This window comes from Macaca mulatta, chromosome 5 (assembly GCF_049350105.2).
Source record: "Macaca mulatta isolate MMU2019108-1 chromosome 5, T2T-MMU8v2.0, whole genome shotgun sequence".
NCBI lineage: Eukaryota > Metazoa > Chordata > Mammalia > Primates > Cercopithecidae > Macaca > Macaca mulatta.
The window spans coordinates 1,448,368-1,462,727 of record NC_133410.1 but is presented as its reverse complement, the minus strand read 5'-3'; the positions used below and the strand labels follow the sequence as shown (position 1 = coordinate 1,462,727).

Here is a 14,360-nt window from a genome sequence, read left to right as displayed (position 1 = left end):
GAGTCTGTGGCATCACCAGTGGTGAGGAGGGATGCCTGTGACTAAGCAGGGAGGGGAGCCTGGAGGGTGTGGGGTGGCGGCCCCTCCCACCTGCCAGCAGCGGCTCCTGTAGCTGCGGGAATCACACACACAACCCTCAAGTTCAAGGAGCCCACCAGAGCCCACCCTCGTGCGTGAGGCCTTTCTGTCCCTGAGCAGGGTTGCTGATGGCAGAGGGAGGTCAGGACCTGCCCCGCTGCATCCTTACAGCAGGCCAGTGTGCTGGGGCCTCCACACACAAGAACCAAGAGTAGGATGGCCCCTGCCCCAGACTTGGGCACCTGAGGGCCTGCCTGGCAGAGGAGGACCAGCAGGACCACCGGAGAAGGAGCACACCTCGGGGCAGGCTGCAGGGAGGACCCTAGGCACGAGACCCCGAGATGGAGCCAGAGCACAGAGGAAAAGCATGCACACGACTTCTCAGCCTCATGGCTACGATCACGGGCAGGAAAAGCAGCATTTTAAACCAAAGCAGCAGTTACCACAAGACGGATCCCAAGGGGCCACATCCTGAGTGGGGGACCCTCCACCCAGGCACCCTCCGACAGGGCCCGCTACTCACCATACTCAGAGCGCAGGTGGTCGGGGATGTGGGGCTCATACCCCTCCTTCTCAGGGACCTCCACAAAGTCCTCATCATCCTCATCTTCCTCCGCATCCCCCAGGGCTTCCGTCTGTGGAAAGACGCCCCAGCACAGATCAACCCCCAGACCCTGTGTATGAACACAGCTCTCAGTGGGCAGAGCCCTGGAAATGCCTTTTTGTTGTGGAACTTTTTCTCCCGCTCAGGGCTCCAGCACCAGCCACAGCTGGACTGCAGTTAGGGTTGTCTCCAAGGCTGCTCTCCTTCCCCAACATCACACCACCTCCGCACTGCCCCTGCGCTGGGGGCTGTTTAGAGTCTACGTCAAAACCACGAACTACAACCCTGGCTGACTCCCCAGGACCCTGTGGGAGGTGAGGTCCTCATGTGCAATGGCGTCGCACTGGTGCGAGGGCGGCCGCGCCCCCGTGGCTTAGGGGAGTCATCTTCCCACCAGGTGGAGCAGGTGCATCTGCTCTTAGGCAACGGCCAGGGCTAGCTCCCCGTACAGGGTTCTCCCGTGGCGCTGGTGTGACAACAACATGTCAGATGACCGAAAGGGACAAGTACTTCTGGAACATTCTGTCCTTGAGAGCTTGCATGAAAACCACCTCAATTTCCTTTTGACAAGGTCACTTCTCTGCCAGGGTAGGTGTAGGGGATCCCTCACTGAGTCTGGAGAGCCCTCAGGCCACCCCCGCCTCCCTCCTCCCATGAGAAAAAGGCTGCCTGCCCTGAAAAAGCCTTTCTCTTCCCAAAAGCTGCTGCTGTAGTACTGGCTTCTGTGTGCACTCGGTAGCAAGCCCACTGCTTAGTAACATGGCCACACGGTGGGCACCGCCTGCTCCATCCATGTGCTCAGATGCGGCCATGGGCAAACTGTTCTCCGCCTCACCTTCCCACTGGCCTGCATCCTTCCAACAGCCCCACCACGGCCCAGGACAGGGTGTGGGAGCTCACACATAGCCCCCAGGGCACACCATCCTTCCCTGAGAGCCCCGCCTCTGCAGCTCACCCACCACAAACCTGGTGTGGGCTCAGCACAGCAGGGTGGTCATTCCTCACCTTCACCTTCAGCTCCCTCAGGCCAGGAGAGGGGCTGGCAGGGCTGCTAGGGCAGCTGAAGGTCATGCCCCCAGGGTGGCCAGGATGGAGGTGCCCTGGGGTGGCTAGGGTAGAGATGCCCCAGGGTGGAGGTGCCCGGGGTGGAGGTGCCCCGGGGTGGAGGTGCCCGGGGTGGAGGCGCCTGCGTGGAGGTGCCCGGGGTGGAGGTGCCCGGGGTGGGGGTGCCCGGGGTGGAGGTGCCCCGGGGTGGAGGTGCCCGGGGTGGGGGTGCCCGGGGTGGAGGCACCTGCGTGGAGGTGCCCGGGGTGGAGGTGCCCAGGGTGGGGGTGCCCGGGGTGGAGGTGCCCGGGGTGGAGGTGCCCGGGGTGGAGGCGCCTGCGTGGAGGTGCCCGGGGTGGGGGTGCCCAGGGTGGAGGTGCCCCGGGGTGGAGGTGCCCGGGGTGGGGGTTCCCGGGGTGGAGGTGCCCCGGGGTGGAGGTGCCCGGGGTGGAGGCGCCTGCATGGAGGTGCCCGGGGTGGGGGTGCCCGGGGTGGAGGTGCCCCGGGGTGGAGGTGCCCGGGGTGGAGGTGCCCGGGGTGGGGGTGCCCCGGGGTGGAGGTGCCCGGGGTGGAGGCGCCTGCGTTCCTGTTCCCACAGCACTACAGCGGAGGGAAACTTCCCGGAAGGGAGATTCCTATCAGAGGAATGCCAAGCAAGGGGACCGTTAACTGGTTTATAAGAGAAAAACCGAAAACCAGAATCACTCCGACACACACCTTCATCTCTAAAAAGCATTCCCAGCATCAACACCTCAAAGGCGCCTGCAATCGCAGCTTTGTTTCCTGAAGGGAGGAAGGACAACTGAAGAGGGGCCTGACCCCTGACCCCCAGGGCAGGAGTCCACATGTTCACCAGAGACGAAGCCTGGGTGAGCAGGAGACCGTGGCTCCACATCCAGCCCCCATAGAGCCAGGCCACACAAGGCCGCGGGGCCCGGGCACCAGCACCCTGCCAGGAGGTGGCTCCCACAGAGCCAGGCGACACAAGGCCGCAGGGCCCGGGCACCAGCACCCTGCCGGGAGGTGGCTCCCACAGAGCCGGGCCACACAAGGCCGCGGGGCCCGGGCACCAGCACCCTGCCGGCAGGTGGCCCCGGCACCCGATCGTCAGACCAAGTGCACTTTGTTTGGGAGCAGCCACTGCCAGGCATCTGGGAAGCAGCAGACATTAATCACTGGAAACTGTAATTTTTGTTATCAGTCTAACACTGATCAAAAGGGAAGCCTGTCTCCACCGCTGACCTGTGAAACGTCCCAATTATACTCTTTGGAAATGACGGGGGCACTTAACTCCCGCGCTGAGCAAATGATGGCGATCCATCACGTCTGAATAACAACAAGCCACGGACCTGAAAATTATTTCTGTACAGAATCTGCCAGGAATTTATGAAAGGTGGAGAGCAGCCCAAGGTTTCAGGGCATTACGGTTCTCAGCCAGTGCAGCGCGGATCACACACTAAACAGAATTTATGTGTTTTAATTTTCTAAAAGGTAGATGTGGACCGGGTGCTACAATGCATAACATATAGTGCCAGATTTTAAATATGGGGGTCATTTTCAAAAAATATTATGCTTATTGCTCGCACCCTTGAATTTCATCGGGGACTTTTATCAAATTTTCATTTCCTAAAAAATATTCAACCGCTAAGCTAACTATTAGGAATTATACCTTCTTTCTCCCCAAATAATGGTTCATTTCTGTGATTAAATTAGAAGCCCTGGGTTCCCCTTTGTTCTTAAATTAGCGCTGATGAGGCCACCCTGGTCCTGGTAAGCGGCTCCCTCTAACACCAGCCAGGCCCGTGGGTGGATTTCCCTTCACCTCCAAGGAAGCCCCAGGGCTTTCTCCCAGGCAAGAGCCCACCACAGCCACCATCTCCATATTTCAGCTTGAAACTATTTAGAGGCTGTGGTAGCCCCTCAAACCACAGCAACTCAGGATTTAGGGACTTTACTGTTAATACTAAACAGAAGGCTGAAAGCTGCTGTTTTCAGGTTTCAATTCACACGGGATAAATTCTCGTGTCTGAAACCCACAGACGCACAGTGCGGTCACCTCGGACACCCGGTGCTGGGCACACTGAAAGTCAGGGACAGGCGGGGGTGCTGACGGTGGGCAAGCTGGGAGCCCAGGACGCTGTGTGGCTGTTCAGGGGCCTGTTCGGAGGACAGGAACAGCGTGGTCACTGGGGACTGAGCTCCCCGAAGCCTCAAAGCGCACGGAGCCCAAAGGGAGGGTGAGACCCCACATGAAGCACCCCTTCCACGTGGTCCCACATGCCTCCAGTTCACCTCTAAGAAGTCAAATCATCAAGTGGTGACAGGCAAGAGCCACCCGCCCTCAAGGTCAGCGACAGACGAGCCGGGGGCCAGCACCATGTGTCTGCAGGCCCTGCCGAGGGGCTGGGCACTGGCGCTGGGGGGCTCTGGACGAGCAAGAATCCTGGAAAGGAGATCACACACCCTATGGCGGCGCTGGGACCGGAAATGTCTACAAAATGAGGTTAGGTTTGGAAAAGGTTCTCAGAGCAATCTGCTTTGACCCTGACCTGGAAGCTGAGCCTCCTGTGATAAAGCAGGGGTGTGGGAGGCACAGGTCACCCACAGGCTGCCCCTCCCAAGGGGACTGTGACCTGTGCCCACACCTTCCCTAACAGGCCAAGTCCCCTGCGAGGCACTGGAAGCCTCCCGAGGCTGGTCCGCAGTGCTGCAGTGCAGCAGCTATGGGAGCTACAGACCCTCGACACGGAGAGCCAAGACCGCCCACGCACAGGCTGCCTCCAAAGGAGCCCCGGCCACCACGGGGAGGCGGGCAGGAGCACTTGGGGCCTCTGCTGGCTTCATACAAATGGATTCTCACCCACACTTAAAAGGATTTAGAAAAATGAGCCTCCACGATCATAATTAAACAAGCAATAAAACGGCTAAAATATACAATGCAATCAGTTCACAGGAGTAGGGTGGCGAGGTTACTAATTATTTGAGAAGGAAAGGAAGAGGAGAGGCCCGGGTGAAGGGGCAGGTCCGTCCACCACACGCAGGCTGGGAGATACAGCTGGGGCCATTAAATAAATTTTGTACGATCTAATTAACTTGGTATGCGGTCTCAATTACTTTTCACCCAAGAAATTACTTTTGTTCAGTTTTATGTGTGTGTGTTTCCCTTTTTAAAAAAAAAAAAAATGATGTAAGGCCTCGTCAGACAAGTGAGTTCCAAACTACATTTGTCTTTCAGCGCCTTGATGGCTATGCGTTTAAAAACCCATTCTATCTTATAAACTAAAAATTAAACGTGCTCAGCTGTGATGGTCCTCATCGCATCTGCTATTTATATGCTAATGCCCTCCCTGGAAGGCCGTGCAAATTGCCCGGCCAGGCCAATATCTCATGTGCATCTCCGGCTGCCAGGGACGCACCTTGAGAGGACGGAGGGCGGCGCGGAGCAGGGCTGACCACAGTGAGCGTGCGGGAAGGACACCTGGCGGGCAGCACTGTCGGGGCCGAGCGGAACCTGCTGGACACAGACACAGCACCATGGGCACGTCCTCACCTCTGAAACGAGAGCCTGGAGGTTCTGCTGAGGCAAATCGTTGCTTTCTAGAACGACTGGCTCTTTACTATAAAATCTACACTCATCAATATGCTCTTACAAGAATATCACAAAACACAGTGCTGTGGGCCTCTTCCCATTCTCGTCTAACCCAGATCATTCCCAGGGATGAGGCTCAGACAGACCTGCCCTTGGGAGCTGCTAACCAGTACGGTGGGCCTCGGGCCGCTTCCTGGAGTCCCAGTTGCAGGGCCAGGGCCACAGCACCACAGGCCTGGGGGCCTTCTTGGGCGTGAGAGGAGGAGGCCTCAGGTTCACAGGATGCCTGGAGGTCGATTCCAGAGCCAGGCTGGGGGCAAAATTTCTGCCAGGTCCCCAGGGTCGCCTGCCAGATGGAGACATACATCTGCCATACAGATGCGGGCCGGGGGTCCTGGGTGTCTGTTGCCCTCCAGATGGATGGAGCTGGGCCAGGGCGGCCTCTTCTCCTGGGGCAGCCAAACTGGCATTTGTCCCTGGGTCCCACACAGGACGCTCTGAGCAGAGGCTGTGGGCCTGGTTCTTGCTGAGCAGGAGCGCTGTGTGCGGTGCTGGGGAAGCAGCTCGAGGCACCAGGGGTCACAAACGCCCCTTCAGTGGAGAGCGGAATGACTTCTTACGTCTGGTACCTCCAGATCTAGTAGCTCCTGCCCCCGAGCTCTGCAGGGAAAGCTTACTCTGGGCTCGGGAAAATGAGGGCTGCCTGCGTCCTCGCTTCTGGATTCCAGTGAGACACACACACACACACACACACACACACACACACACACACACGGGGGCGGGAAAGGACCCCGCTTCAGCCTGACCTTTTCAGGGAAGGAGAGGGCAGCCAAGGCCCACAGGGGCCAGAATGCCAGCCTCCGGGAAGCGGGCGGAAGTTCAGCTGTGCGGCCACAGTGCCAGGTCGTCAGGCAGCCCTCAGGCGCACTCACATTCATCAGGCGGCCAGGCCTGGACAAGGAGGCTGGGCCCACACAGCTTCTCCAGGGCTCAGCCTCCTGGTCTGTAAAATGGGGTGGAAAACCAATCGACCCCACAGGGCTGCTTTCCAAACGAACGGGGTAACAGCCTGGGGAGGTGTTTCAAGCAGCGCTGGGCTTGTCTGGGAAGTGCCCTCTGTTTTGCAGACAGGTACTGAGGGATGGTGAAGGCCCAAGAGACAGGCCTGAGCCACCTGTGTGAGAGGGAGGGCTGGCATGCGCCCCGGCTGGGCCTCAGATGTTCTCCCCGTGTTCCCCGTGCTGACTCCGGAGAGCCCGTGTATCTGCGCCCCCCGGCGGGCGGCCCTCGGACACGGCGGCGGACGTGGCGGCTTGGCCTTCGGCGTGATGGAGGGGCCTCATCACCCAGGAAGGTTCTTTCCCGGCCCTATGGCGGTCCAAGGTTTCCCGACAGCGCTGATTTAGGTCCCTCCTCCCCTGCCTGTGCCTGGTGGGTCCACATTTCATCCCTGGGTTTTCAGTTTCTGTCCTTTTCACCTCTCGGAAGTCAGACACTCCCACGGCTCCAGAGCATCACAGAAAACTTCCCCTCACGCACAGCAGGGAAAGGAGGTGGGGCCTCCATCCCAGGGGCTGACAGGGTCCCCAGGACGCTGTCGGCTGCATCCCGGAGCCCACTGAACATCAGAGGGCAAGAGAATGCTTCTGGCATCTAACTCCAAAGATCAGAGCTCTGGTGGTAAGGCCGGTGGAGAAGGCAGACAGGCAGCCCACAGAGAAAGAAAACCACAGAGTTGGGGGGACGACTCCAGTTCTGTGAGCAATGGAGGACGCACCCACAGCTGAACCCACGTGGCTGCCCCAACAGCCTCAACACCGGTGAGAACAAAAACAAATGCATCTTTCAGCCACGGAAACAAGTAACCCAGTAACTAGCAGAAGGAAAGAGCCACGCTGACAGTACTAAAGAGAACGATGCTTAAGATGGTTTTCTGACTCACTGCCTGATAGGAAATTAATATTTTGTTAATTATACAATACAAAGTAATTGGTGATCTGAGCTATGTAATTTGGCAGCAGGCAATGTGAAAGTTTCCAGAGGATTTTTATCAGCTCAGTGAATGACGCAGCCACGGATGATCACACCTGCCCTGGAGTGCGGCAAGGCTGGACACTCAATCTACCAAATGACGCTGCACATCGATCTAGGAGATTCACCCTCAGCCTGCTCCCAGACGGGAGCCACAGAGGCACTCCAAACGCACGGCACACGGATGGAAGCCACAGAGGCCACTCCAAACGCACAGCACACGACGGAAGCCACAGAGGCACTCCAAACGCACGGCACACGGACGGAAGCCACAGAGGCGCTCCAAACGCACGGCACACGGACGGAAGCCACAGAGGCGCTCCAAACGCACGGCACACGGACGGAAGCCACAGAGGCGCTCCAAACGCACGGCACACGGACGGAAGCCACAGAGGCGCTCCAAACGCACGGCACACGGACGGAAGCCACAGAGGCGCTCCAAACGCACGGCACACGGACGGAAGCCACAGAGGCGCTCCAAACGCACGGCACACGACGGAAGCCACAGAGGCGCTCCAAACGCACGGCACACGGACGGAAGCCACAGAGGCGCTCCAAATGCACGGCACACGGACGGAAGCCACAGAGGCGCTCCAAATGCACGGCACACGGACGGAAGCCACAGAGGCGCTCCAAATGCACGGCACGTGTACGGGAGCCACGGAGGTGCTCCAAACGCACGGCACACGGGCGGGAGCCACAGAGGCACTCCAAACGCACGGCACACGGACGGAAGCCACGGAGGCGCTCCAAACGCACGGCACACGGACGGGAGCCACAGAGGCACTCCAAACGCACGGCACACGGACGGGAGCCACAGAGGCACTCCAAACGCACGGCACATGGACGGGAGCCACAGAGGCACTCCAAATGCACGGCACACGACGGAAGCCACAGAGGCACTCCAAATGCACGGCACACGGACGGAAGCCACAGAGGCGCTCCAAACGCACGGCACACGGACGGGAGCCAGAGAGGCGCTCCAAACGCACGGCACGTGTACGGGAGCCACGGAGGCGCTCCAAACGCACAGCACACGTATTCAAACCAGCGTGAGCATTTTCTGAAGACAGAACATCTGTGTCAAAAGGAAAACAATACTACGTAGAAACCAAGCGGAAATGATAAAAAGGAAAGACACGGTGTCTGCTCCCGGGTGACTGCCTGAGAGCCTCGGCACCAGCACCGGCCGGAGCCGCCACAGGATGGGCTGGGCCTTCCAGCACTGGGCTCCGGGCTCCTGCCTGCTGCTAGCAGCGCTGCGTGTTCCCATCTCCTACACAATTGTTGGAAGTTCTAAAAATATTTAAATCAGGCATGATTGAATTAGCGTGCTCTGTTCTACACACGGAGTTAACGACGCCAATCCCGTGCTAAATGGGGAGACACTGAGGGAAGTGATTTAAACCCTCTGTAAATTTTATTCGAAAATTAACGAGGAGCACCTCATTCATAATTTCTAATTAAAACGGCTCTAATTAACATCCACGTTCGTCAGCCAGCCACCTGCCGCATACGCGCCACTCGGACACGGTGGCCGCGCGGAGCCAGGAGGGAGATGGGCAGATACTGCAGTGGCGCCGCGGCATTTATTCTGGGAAGCACCACTCACCTGAGCCAGGCGAGCCCGCCAATCACTTCATCTCCAGGCAGCTCCTCGCACTCCAGCTGCCGCGAGCAAAATCTCCAAGGACTTCAGAGCAGTGCTTTAAAAAACATCAGTTTGTGGAGAAGAGTCTAGAAAGTGTCCATTCAACTGACAAAGGAGCAGCGTGGCGCCTCCCTTCCTGCCAGAGCTGTGACATCCTCAATCCAGCCTCACAGGCCCTGCTGCCCTTGCACACTCACCAGCTCTGAAGCACAGCTGCGGTGCGTCTGCTGGCCAGACCGTGTGGTCGAAGGGGGCGAGGGGCCCTCCAAGCACCATCAGTCCTGGCCGCAGACACCCCCCACCCAGTGCCACCACTCAGATCTCAAGAGGACGCACACAGATGGGTCAGGAGTGGGCCCTCGGCCAGCAGGAGTGAGGAAGGACAGTGGAAGGGCAGCAGGTCCCAGGTGCTGGGTCAGGGTGGCTGCCTGTGTGCCAAGGGCCAGGGTCATGCGCCACGGAGGGGCGGTGCTGGTAGCTCCACCACGTGGGGTGTGAGACGCTCACGTCAGTCACTCAGAAGCTCAGAGACAGCTAACAGCATTGGCAGGGTCCCCGGGACCTGGTGGGTGGGAGCAGCAGCAGCTGGGGTCCTTCAGGCGGCCATGCCCTGCCCAGCATTCTCCTGCATGGCCTGGCCCACACCCATCTTGCGGGCCCTGGCCCCCACAGACCAGGCCCTGAATATAGCACCCCTGAGCAGCCCTGTGGCAGGAGGGGCTGGCGCTGCAGCCAGGAGGGCACAGCCAGCATGGGCCCGCAGCCGGCAGAGGTCCGGGAGGCCAGCTCTCCTAAGCCCACACGGGGCAGGGGCCAGGCTGAGCTAAACACTCACGGGAGAGCATGCAGGGCCCCTGGCACAAGGGAGTTTGCATCCACTAGGGTGAGGTGGAGCTGTGGGTGCAAGTCAGCCATGGCCGGGAGCCTGCAGGCCTTGCCGGTACCGCGGCTGTGCTGAATTAGAGTCCCGACTCGGGGAGCGGCAGCTCCTCATCCTCACCCAAGTAGGCCAAGCTGCCAGCAGCCCCGGAGGCTGCCCAGACGCACTTCCACCAGCCAGCCCCAGCTGGGGGCCGTCCCAGATGGTGTGGAGCTATGAGATGCAGGCAGGGGGAGCACCCAACATTCCAGAAGGTTCCACTGCCAGAACCTCAGGCCAAGGAGAGCCACCTGGCTGCCCCAGCTCCAGCACTGCTGCTGGTACTAAAAGGACTGTGCCAACTGGAAGGGCCCAGGCCTGATGAGACTAGACCATGCCACCCATCAACCCCCTCTGCTCTGTGGACCCTCACCAATAAGCCAGCTGCCCCAGGGGTTTCCACTGCCAGGCAAAGGCCCACCAGCCACCTTCAGACAAAACTGTCTGCAGACTGCAGGAGCCGCACCAGGTGGGTCCAGGGTGGCAGCTGCACAGGGGCAGCGCCTGGTACAGGGTCTCAGCGTGAGGCTCCAGCAAGCCTCGCCCATGCCGTGGAGACTGGGCAGTGACCTTCAAAGGGCCCCAGTGTGAGCCACAGGGAAGCGCCCTGACACAGCTGGCAGCCCCCACGCGGCCCACTCGGCAGCGGTGACAGGGGCTGCCATCGGGGCCTGATCCTGCAGCTGCCATCCTGTGGGCCTGAGTGCGCTGGGCGTGAGCAGTGGGCTCACCCTGATCCTGACGTGCTGACAGCACTCACCATCTTCCTCCTCAGCCTAGACCAGCATGCTTTCTCATTGCAAAAAGTATATTTTTGTCACAACTCACAAAAGCATTTCCTCGTGGAGCGAGGTGTTGACCAGCACCCACAAACACCGCCACACACGAGCGGCGAGCGGCGCGGCCACCGGGCTCCCACACGACTATAAATTCTCCGGGAATCAGTTTCGGACTTAAAGGAGAAAAGCAAGCTCGCCCTCTGCTGGCCCCGGGGCGTCTGCACACCCCCGCCATGCTGGGGACGCGGGCCACTGACCCGGGGAAAACCACAGGCTCCGCATTTCATCCAGAGGAGCTTCCCGGCCCCCCACTTCCATGGCCCCGTACATCTGCCGCTGTGGAACCCGACCTCTTCCTCAGCCAGGAGCACGATGTCACTTCCACCGCAAAGCTTTCCTTAACGTGGGGAGAGCCAAAAGGCCAGCATCTCCCAGGCCAGGGCTGGGTTTGGGGTCCGAGTTCAGGGGTGTTGGGGTTCAGGGCTTGGGTTCCCTGAGGGAGAGGCGCCTGACAGACAGCACTGCTGTGCGAGCCCAGGGTGGCCGCGGTGTGCCTCCAGTCCCAAGGCCTGACTGCTGGGTGCCGCCGAGGACATCTGCAGAGGACCCCAGCTCTCAGGCCCTTCCAGGCACTGAGGCCCGGATTTCCATTCTGTGCTCAGGCAGTTCAAGGCCCTGGCACAGCAGCGTGCCGGGCACCGCCACCCTTGACCGGCTCCAACACGCCCAATGCGACGGTCTCTGCTCCCAGCTTCACCCCGCCAGAGGCACCCCATACCTCCCTCCAGCCTCCAGCCCCTCATGGTGGCCCTGCCCCTTCTAACCCTACGCTCCTTGCTCAGGGAAGTGCAGTGCCCCCTATGACCCTCCCAAGCCCCTCGCAAAGCCCAGCAGACAGTAACCCAAGTCTCCACCCCTAAGTTCACTGGAGACCGCGGTGACCCTCTTGGCCGTCTGAGGGCTTGCCGGGGGTCTCTCCTCTGGTGGACACAGTGCCCGCCAGGACAGGTGCCGCACTGCGGATGACTCCCTAGAAGGAGTTGTGGGGGCACAGCCTGACTGGAGGCTTCCTGGAGGCACGAGCAGCACTCAGCACCTCTGCTAAGCTACCATACATGGCAGCCGGGCAGCACCCAACAGCTGCACCATCCCCTCTGCCACGGCGATGACCCTGGGCTCACAGGAAGCCCTTGCTGGGGCTGAGTGGGCTTGGGGTGTGGTTGGGTTCTGCCAGGCCCACAGGCCCAGGGTGCAGCCCGCCACAGCTTCTCCTCCCCCACTGAGGCCTTCTGGGACGCCTTCCCGCTTGCCCACTCACCCTGTGCCTCTGCCCTCCCTTGGGCTCGATGTCCAGCTCCTTGTATTTTCTCAGCGCAAGCTCCAATTCCGCCTTCAGGTCAATGGCGCGCTTTAAACATCCACCGTGGGTCCCAACGCGGGTGAAGCGCTGCAAAACGGGGGTGCGAATAGCTCAGGGGCCTGGCCGGCAGGCCCCAGGAAGCCGTCCCGCCGGGAGGCACATGCCAGGTCCACCGGACCAGGGGGTCTCTGGTACACCTGGAGTGCAGAGGACGAAGCTGCAGGTGAGGGACAGAGCCCTTGCGGGTCAGGGACCTTTCAAGTCACCAGACCACGCCCCCGGGCCACAGCGCCCCCAAGAAAGGGACCCCCCATGCCTGGCGCTCTGCACACGGCCCTCCACCCACAGGTCCCAGGTTTGAGGCTCACCTGGATCCACGAGCACACGGCCGGCAGGAACTTGTTCCGGATGAGCTTGAGTGTGTCGCGGGCGGCATGGACGACAGCGAGGTTGTCCTCATTTTCCTGCACCTTCAGGCCCTCTGGGGAGAGGCACACAGAGGTCACCCGAGGGCGCCGGCTGGCATCTCCCACAGGCCCCGGAGAGGCGGACCACGCAGTGAAGGCTGCTCTAGCCTGAGGGGAACCTGCCAGATGCCCATGCCTGCCCCCAGGAATCCCAAACCTGATGCTGTGAGAAGGAAGTGTTTTATGATCTTAGAAAAGAACACTGTGGCTTCACACCGAAGCCTCCCCTCACACACGGCTCCACTGCCTGTGTCTCAATCTCCTGGGCTGCAGCCATCCCATCTGGAGGGGCAAGACCACCCATGGCCTCTTCTACTCACTGCCCCCACCCGCCGGGCACAGAACCTTCCCCTCCACAGACTACCCCACAGGACGGGGCCTGCCCAGTCCAGCCTCACCGGCCCCCACCCACCCCGGCCTCTCCTCCGCCGGACACCCCAGCTCCAGCTCTGCTCTGCCGTGGCTTCCCCCACTGTGGCACGCTCAGCGTCCGGCACAGGGCTGTGCTCTGTGCAGGCAAGGACAGCCCTGGGCTGGCAGCAGCGGTGTGCACCCCGCACAGGCCTGCAGCCTCACTGCTGAGGCACCTCCGGGCAGCTGAGCCCTGAGGATCAGTTCTCCCAGCAGCTTCCCAGCCCGGCTGCCTCCTGGCCCTGGTGAAGGGACACCAGCTGTGCCTGCTTCCAAAGAAGCAGGTTCCTCAAAGAGAGCGATTTGAAGCCATGCACAGACCCAAAGGGCCCCAAGGGGAGCATCAGTGGGGTTGGGAGGAAGCTGGGGCTGGGGGAGCGGAGGGCGGCTGTGTCTCAGCAACCCTCACCCACCCAGGCTGCAGTGCCGAGGCTGCAAGTGGCCATTTCTGGATCACATTTTCCTCCCAGCAAGGGCCGGTGCTACCTGACCCCTCACGGCAACACGGGACCGTGACAGGCCTGTGAGCTGGCGGGACGCCCACACAGCCTGCCCAGGGCTCCTGGTCACTTGGCGGTCAGGCCTGTGCTCCCTCATCCTTCGAGGACCACACCAGCCTCGAGACCCCACCTCACCCCAATTCTGTGGGTCCTTGCTCTGTCCACAGCCTTGCTGAGGTGGGGGCTGCCATGAGCTCTTAGAAGTGTCCCCGTGGCCACAGAGGCCTGGCATGGGTGGGGGGATCCCAGTGCAGAGGCCACACAGAAGGAAAAACCTGGTGGTGACCCCTGATCTAGCCCCCCAGGGGAGGCCCCTGCAGTCCAAAGCTCCGGGACCGGGTGCCAGTGAGGGAGGGGCCTACCTGGGAGCTGGGGCAGGGCGACGCCGCAAAGATCCCGGGAAGGCAGTTACCTGAGCAGAGCTCCACGTCCAGGGTGTACTTGTGTGAGCCAAGCCCGTGGCTCCGCACAAATTCCTCGAGGTCACTGTCCTCATCCTCATCTGAGGGGTCACCTGTGGCTGTTTGGGGTGGTTGTGCCCTGCCACCCGCTCTAGGGTGGCCTGCAGAGGCAGGCAGGTCTCTACTGCAGCAGGGCTGCTCCCCGTCCCAGGGGTCAGGGGTGCCAGACCAGCAAGGGCCCACCTGGCCCGCGCAGGAGGAGTGAAGGGCATCGGACATGCCGGAAGCCACGCCAAGCGATTCTGTCTCCGGGTTCGGGTGAAAGTCAAAAGGCACCAGTAGCCTAAAGCAGCTCTCTACCTCCGTCAGGCAGGATTCAATTTCTCCAGACATTTCTGCCAGAAGATCAAGACACCCGTTTGCATCACCATGTGGAGCAAAAGCACCAGCCCACCCAAAACCACACCCAGAGGCCCACTCCCCCCAGGGCGTCACTTTTCAGGTGGAATGTAGTGGTACAATCACA

General features: G+C 60.6%; 2 protein-coding genes across 8 annotated transcripts in view; one reads left to right on the top strand and one right to left on the bottom strand.

Annotated features, from left to right (window-relative positions):
- Positions 1-14,360, bottom strand: part of UVSSA (UV stimulated scaffold protein A) — a 47,765-nt gene that overhangs the window by 27,858 nt on the left and 5,547 nt on the right. For all 7 annotated transcript variants that reach the window (XR_013417652.1, XR_003729499.2, XR_013417651.1 and 4 more), the window contains 4 exons: positions 13,846-14,229; positions 12,424-12,536; positions 12,014-12,142; positions 602-713 (listed from right to left, as the gene is read on the bottom strand). Coding sequence is in view for 4 of the 7 variants with exons in the window: in XM_015137813.3 (XP_014993299.3) it covers positions 602-713; positions 12,014-12,142; positions 12,424-12,536; positions 13,846-14,229 (738 nt within the window). In the remaining 3 variants the exon portion in view is untranslated. The remainder of the gene's footprint in view (positions 1-601; positions 714-12,013; positions 12,143-12,423; positions 12,537-13,845; positions 14,230-14,360) is intronic.
- Positions 7,046-9,483, top strand: LOC144341067 (uncharacterized). The gene is made up of 2 exons (XM_078002868.1): positions 7,046-8,012; positions 8,244-9,483. The coding sequence occupies exons 1-2, from the start codon at positions 7,378-7,380 to the stop codon at positions 8,452-8,454; spliced, it is 846 nt and encodes a 281-aa protein (XP_077858994.1). The 5' UTR covers positions 7,046-7,377; the 3' UTR covers positions 8,455-9,483.